This window comes from Zalophus californianus, chromosome 5, assembly GCF_009762305.2.
Source record: "Zalophus californianus isolate mZalCal1 chromosome 5, mZalCal1.pri.v2, whole genome shotgun sequence".
NCBI classification, from domain to species: domain Eukaryota; kingdom Metazoa; phylum Chordata; class Mammalia; order Carnivora; family Otariidae; genus Zalophus; species Zalophus californianus.
Window position 1 is genome coordinate 78189217 of NC_045599.1, and position 7217 is coordinate 78196433.

At 32.2% G+C, this 7217-nt stretch overlaps 1 protein-coding gene across 1 annotated transcript in view; it reads right to left on the minus strand.

The window, feature by feature from the left end:
- Positions 1 to 7217, minus strand: part of ST8SIA4 (ST8 alpha-N-acetyl-neuraminide alpha-2,8-sialyltransferase 4) — a 96967-nt gene that overhangs the window by 86456 nt on the left and 3294 nt on the right. Inside the window, exon 2 of the mRNA XM_027606934.2 lies at positions 3545 to 3676. Coding sequence (XP_027462735.1) covers positions 3545 to 3676 — 132 coding nt within the window. The remainder of the gene's footprint in view (positions 1 to 3544; positions 3677 to 7217) is intronic.

Sequence of the window (7217 nt, forward strand, 5' to 3'; positions counted from 1 at the left end):
AAGCATATATAAATTTGCAGTTAGGTTTAGTTAACCTGCGAGTTTGATCTGTTTAAAAACCTTGACATGGGATGATACTGACTTGAAAATAGTCCTTCTAATTATGATGTGCCTTGATGAGTAGTTGAGCTCATATATCTCTATGCATCCACATCTGGTATTGTAATTCCTTAGGTTTCTATTCAGCATATGAAGAATGAGGGGAAAATAAAAAAAAAAAAAACCCAAAATGGGGAAAAAAGTGTCAAGTCACAAGTGTTGGACATGACCAAATACTCTCTTGGTACAATGTTTATAGATTTACTCACAAACATCTGATACATCTTAAATATGTCATTTCTTTTTTTTTAAGATTTTATTTATTTATTTGACAGAGAGAGAGAAATAGAGCACAAGCAGGGGGAGCAGCAGAGGAAGAAGCAGGCTCCTTGCAGAGCAGAGAGCCCAATGTGGGGCTCAATCCCTGGACACGGGGATCATGACCTGAGCTGAAGACAGATGCTCAACTGACTGAACCACCCAGGAGCCCCAAATATGTCATTTCTTAGCTTACAATAACAAAGAACAAACTACTACCAATAAAATCAAGTCCTTAACCAAGGTAATTATTTTAATTGTGAAGTTAGCTGTGGAATGGGTAAACTCTTCTAAATCTTGATGAATTTCCAAAGTACCATGAAGGTGGAACCATCTCTCTCAAAAAACTCCCCAGAGGTACGGTTGTTTGATGAACATATATGAATTAATTCTTGATGTGTTTATGAAAGTAGTAGAGTATATATAGGGTTGAAAAAATTAGTAATAAGAAAAAAATCATTTCTACAAATGTAGGGAAAAACAACATCATCAGTGACTGCTTCAAATGTTAATACAAATAGATAAATAATTTATTAGGAATGTTACAAGAGCATTATAAGTTTAACGAGATTTTTAAAATGAGAAAGATTTGTAAGCATGGTTTAATCATGTAAGATCAAAAATGATTAGTTGTAATATCTTAATCAAAACTTCAAAGTAGAATTTTAAAAACACTTGTAAAATATGCCCACACCCACTCACAGAAACCAAGTAATATGGTTCTTCATAAATGTTACAGATGTGGGGAAGAAATAAAGAAAGATAATAATCCAAATTAGTTTATGGTTAGTTTCCGGTATGAAAAACAAGAGCTAAGCTAACAATAGGACATTTTCATATTCTAAATTTTTTATTACAGGTGTCAAGCTGATTAATACTCACAAATCACTAATGCTATAGGCAATTATAATTTTTATGAACTGTTCTCATGTTGTACAATAATAGTTTTACAAATTATTGTTTCCTTGTAAGGAAGTGACAACTTTGTATGTATTATTCAATATTTGCTCAATTTTTATTGTTTACTTCTTTATCTGTTAAGGAGAATCATATGAAAAGAGTACTAACATTTCATACATGACATCATCTGTTATAATTTAAAGCAGATCACCTTCACAGATATGAATGCAATGTTCATTAATTTGTAAAATTACAATAATGATTTGCTTGGCTCAATTTATATTTAATACCCTTAGCTTGAATATCTTAAAAATAGCAAAATGTACCTCTGTAGCCTCATTTTTATGATTTATATACTAAATCATATGTATATATGATTTATATACTAGGAAGTATATATTACTTAAACTATCGCTAATTACTTTTTGTAATTAGTATATCATATATACTAATTACTTTTTGTAATTAGTATATCATATATACTAAATCAGTATATATGATTTATATACTAGGAAGTATATATTACTTAAACTATCGCTAATTACTTTTTGAATTTACTTATTAGACTTTACCTTATCTGATATAATATTTAGATATATTAATTAAACTATTACAATTTCTTATTTTACTTTACTTTCTTCCATTACTTTCTTTTACCTGATCTGCTTAGCCTTTCCTAATTGGCTCCCTTCTTGCCAAATCTTTCAGTTTGAAAGTTCCTTTTGAGACATCCTTATAGATCAAATATTTCCTTTATAAATCACCCATATTTCTCTCCTTCCAATATCTACCTCCAAGAAATATGAATCCTTATTCTGTTTTAAACTAAACCATGCCTGTATTTATGACCAGAGTTGTCAAATTTTTCATTTTCTTAAGAGTATATGGAAATCTGTACTTTTAAAGAAATCTCCTAATTTAATACTGGTTTTAAGGGTTTTTATTTATCCAGTTGAAATAAATCTTGCTTGCTGACCATATTCTACCCAGAAGACACCAATTTATAGACTCTGTCATCAGACCCTACTCATCTCCTCATTCTTGTACTCTGCCTACAAATACACAAAATTTCCCATAACTAAAAGCAACCAAGTACACACTATTTGATATTGCCATGGTTTGATTCCTGTTTCCCATTCCAGGCACTTCCAAAGCTTCAAAACAAACTATTCCTGAATTTCCCTGGCACCCATCTTTTTAAAAAATTTCCAATCTTTCAAGTGTATTTCAACATGGAGTGAGTGTCTTTGCTGCAATGCATTTTATGAACTGCTATGTATATTCTGAAGATGAGTGTTAGCAGACTCTTCCTGCAAGTCGCTCATGATCTACATGACATGTAGGTATGATCCAAGAAGTGAGTAGATAGAAACCCAGACACACAGATCAATGGTTTAGCCTTGTAATGACTTACAAAATCTGTGCAGTAATGTCCATTCATTGAATGATTAGAATTTTGCCAATATGAAATTGCAATGATTTTATTATGTAAAGGATAATTCTCTAAAACTTTCAAAGAGTTTGATTTACTGAAATGCTCTGATTTAAACATATCAACCAACATAGCAATGTAGTTGTAGGAAAACATGATGTGTTTGCTTCCTCCATGCTCAGGAAGGTCTGGCCCTAACCTTTTTATTAGTTGTAGAATTGTACTAGAAGAAAATAAGATATAATAGATATATGCAGGCATTGAGTTTGATTTCGAGAGCTTGTTTCAGGCAAAATGCCAAAATCTTACAAAGAATAAACCAGTACTCTAGAAAATTTATTTTCTGCCTTTTGCCAATTTAGGATATAATTACTGAGACTTTTATTACAGAAACTCACATAGAAATATCCATCTATAGAGTAAATAAAATTTATTTAGAATAGTCAGCAAAATAGGAGTTGGATAGGCTCTACTTTCATCCAGTGTGAAAAGATAGAAGAAATGTATGAAGACTTAATAAAGAAGATAAAGACAATTCTCAAAATATATGTCCATCCTGAGTAATAGAATAAAAAAGTCTATTAGATGTTAGTATTCTGTTGAATATTTTATTCCATTAGAATAAAGACAGTATATTCAAAACTCACATATTCATCCTTAAATTTCTGACTGCATAATGATTTCAGTTTTATGGTTTCATAGCCTTCACTGATCAACATTAAGTAGAGCTGGTCCACTCTTTTATTAAAGTATTCATACTTAAACTATAAATCAAGCATTCAATATAAGTTTGTGAAGTCCAACGTATTCGAGAACATGATGTGAAATTTATTATGGCTTATTAAAGAAACTCACCTTATTTCCAGGACCAAAGAGGAATTGATTTTCCAACCTTCTACAGAGTGCTGGAAGATTGAAGAGCCAGACTTTCGAATGATTTTATCAGAACTATTGACAAGGGATCGACTCAAACACAGTTCACCATCTCTGAAACAAAACAAAAATGCCAGCTCTGTGAAAGTAAGAAGCATTTTATCTAAGTAGAATAATACATAATTTGATTTGGATTACTGGTTACAAATTGTCGATACAACTTTTTCTACATGGTAGAAGAGGTATGAGATTGATGAAAGGTATTATAAGAAATAAGAGAATATGACTTTATCAGGACAATCTTTACACTTACTCTCTTTGAAATAAAAACATTTTTCATATAAAGAAAAGGTCTTTGTGGTGTTTAAAGAAAAAAAAATTATCTTCAAACTCGATCCTCCCTCCCTGTTGTGTTTAACAATAGAGACAGGAAGTTTGGCCACTTCTCCTGCATCTGTATAATTGTGACTCCCAAGATTGTAATTTTATTTTTACAATGGAAAGAGATTTTGTTTTGGAGTAAGAAGACTTTGGGATATCAGGTGATCTGGGCATGCTGGTGATTCTTTCACTTGCTAACCTATATGTCCTTGGATAATATTCTCTTTCTAGGCCACAATGGCCTTGCCTTATCTTGAAAATTGCAATAACATTATCTACCATGCAATGACTTTGTGAGAATTCAGTGGGAGTCTGTATGTGAAAGTAATTTATAAAGCACTATTGAAGTGCTAATTTCTAAAATACGTTTGTGTCTCAAATCATTGCAATAATGAGACACTTTCCTGATAGTTGTTGGTGGTGGGGAGACAGATTGTAATGAGGAGAAAGAAAACTCATTCAGTAGCCATTTTTAATGGTATTTTCTATTACATCACACACAAAATCAACTGTGCTATCCCTTTCAATCAATATTGTCAGGCAAATATATAGGTGGCATGGTGGTGTTGGTCATAGTGCTGACATGGTCAGATACCTATGACAGCATTTGTATCATTAGGACGTTTATAGTAGAACCAGTTTATTGTTCAATAGACTATTTTCTTAGTACTTTATAGCTTTAAACCCAGACTCAGAGAAACAAAATGCTACCTGTTTATGGTATAGCCCTTTCAGTATCTGCATTTATTTCTTTACTTGTTAACTCTTACTTTTTTAAAATCTCAAAAATAGAGTTAAAAAGTAATATGACTATTTGCTCAGTCACAAAGTCTAAAACTGTGTTCATTATGTAGGCAATCCTCTCCTACTATCAATGGAAACATTGCCTGTGTAACAGCTGTTAGATGAATTCTGTAATTAGGGGCTTATAGTTTGGTATTTTGGTTTGCATTCTTTTTTAAACATGTAGTTCCAATTTGAAGCAACTCAAAGCATCATATGCATTTCTCCCCGTGAAATTTAGAACTCATAAAAATCAATATTTTAAACTATCCTACTGATGAAAATGATACATTTGCATGCCTATGCATGGCCAATAATAACCATTTTATAGAGGTCATTTAAGATGCTAGGAAACATAGGGTGAAATTTACTACTAAGTGGCCCAGAAGTCAATTTTTATATTACACGTTTAATGATAATAACTACATATGAATGAGAACACGGATATATACAGAACCTAACCTTCACACTTTTGGAGATATGCCTTCAAGAATATGGGTACAAACTCTCACCATTTCTAAGGGCAGGGATTTTTTTCCTATCTTCATCTTGTTAACTGGATTGTTAATATCACCTTTTTCTAACCACAGATTGCCATAATTAATAACAATTATTTTACCACCAATTAACTTTCATAGGAGAAGTAAAAATATACATGGGCTGGCATTCTTAAATATCTGTGGAAGATTGTTTCACTGACATGTAGCTAACGGTACATTTTGCATTGCAAAATAATCGCTTTGATGTATTTAGTTATATGGAGGCTTTTCAGAACCTCCAAGACTTAAAAAAAAAAAAAAGTGCTTTAAAAGTTTAAATCGGTTTTATATTAATGAAATACTACCATATAACTCTGCTCTTTGAACTGTTTTCACTGAACTGATGATAAACCAAAATTCAGTTTCATTCCTGGAAAGAACTTTGAATGAAAATAGTTACAACTAGTCCCACTTCTTGAAGTAGATGGAATTCCTATGTAAGAAGGCTAGACTTAGTGCAATCTGAGTCTCTGGAGCAAATTTCTTTGTATAAAAGTTAAGTGAGTCCCAAGGGATGTTTCCATTTGTGACCTTGGCAGTATTCTGTCTTAGATAGGCTTTTCCTTTAATGCAAGGCATGAAGGATGTTGCCACCCCCTACTAGTTTTTCATTCCAGATCAAAGCAATTACTATACAGCTGCACTGAAAACATTTCTTGCATAGGGCTATATACAGGAATATCTAACATATACTTCTAAAGAGAAAATCACAAAACACATCAGGAAAATAATGCAGCATAAAGCAATATATTTTATAAAGTAGTCCTGCTTATGTTGAGCTAAGAAAACCTTACAATGATGGTAGTGACAGAATTTAATCATCAGTTACGTTACTAGTTTTTACAAATATTTTTCTCTTTGAAATATGAGTTGCCAGGCATCACTACAACTTATTCTATTAATTCTGAAGTACATAACAAATATAATTTTGTTTCTTGAGATTAGGTCCCAAAAGTCCCTCATTCAACCCCACTGAAATCTCTTCACAACTTGGCTTTGGAATGAATGTGTTCCCCATGAACTAGGTTAAATTTCCTCCTTAATATAAAATTATAAAAGTCATTCAAAAGAAAACTTGCATCAAACTAAGCCTGAATACCAACAGCAGGCAATTTGGTGTTTTGATTCCCTAAGTGTCAAACAACTAAAAATAAAGATGAGATGTACTACCTTAACCTACTGCTATGCTTTTTAGTAGAATTTCGAATGAAACGTACAAAGTGCATGCAAACCCAGATCCTGGGTTTCCTGATTGATAAGTGGGTTCTACCCTAGAACCAACTGGAACTAACTTTGCTGACAATGGCAATATTCTAACTATGAATGCTTATCTCCACTGTCAATATTATCATAAGTTTCAGAATTAATATGGACAATTATTTAGTGAGAGAAAGTACACAGTCAAATTAAAAAGGAAATCTCTAGATGATAAGAAAATTTGTTAGTCTCATTTGTGGTCAACTAGGAGCACAGTATGTGGCAAGTTTTAAGGAGTCGCCATCGAAACAAATACTTGTGTGATATTTAAGTTTATGCCACACTTTCAAATCCATTATCTTATTAAACAAGCACACCCACATATTTTTATCCGTAAGACCCTTAACACAATTATACTCAAAGAGCACACAAAGTCAGTGAAATCATGGGTCAATTGTGAGGCAAGTGCCATTTTTCCAATTATGAAAGAATATATATATATATATCATTCAAGGATAAACCACTTTATAGTCTCATGCTTTTTGAGTTAAACTTTATTAACTAGTAATCATACCAGGCAATTAATAGGTTTGCATGAAAGGTTAAATTTCCAATAATTACTTGACCTATTCTCAATAATTCCTTATAAAAACCATGCTTTTAGTATTCCTCTGGAGATATGAGAACGTGGATGGTAGGCAGGAAAGTTGTGCTGGTGTTCCCTTCTGCGTGGAATGACTGCTCAGTATTGTATA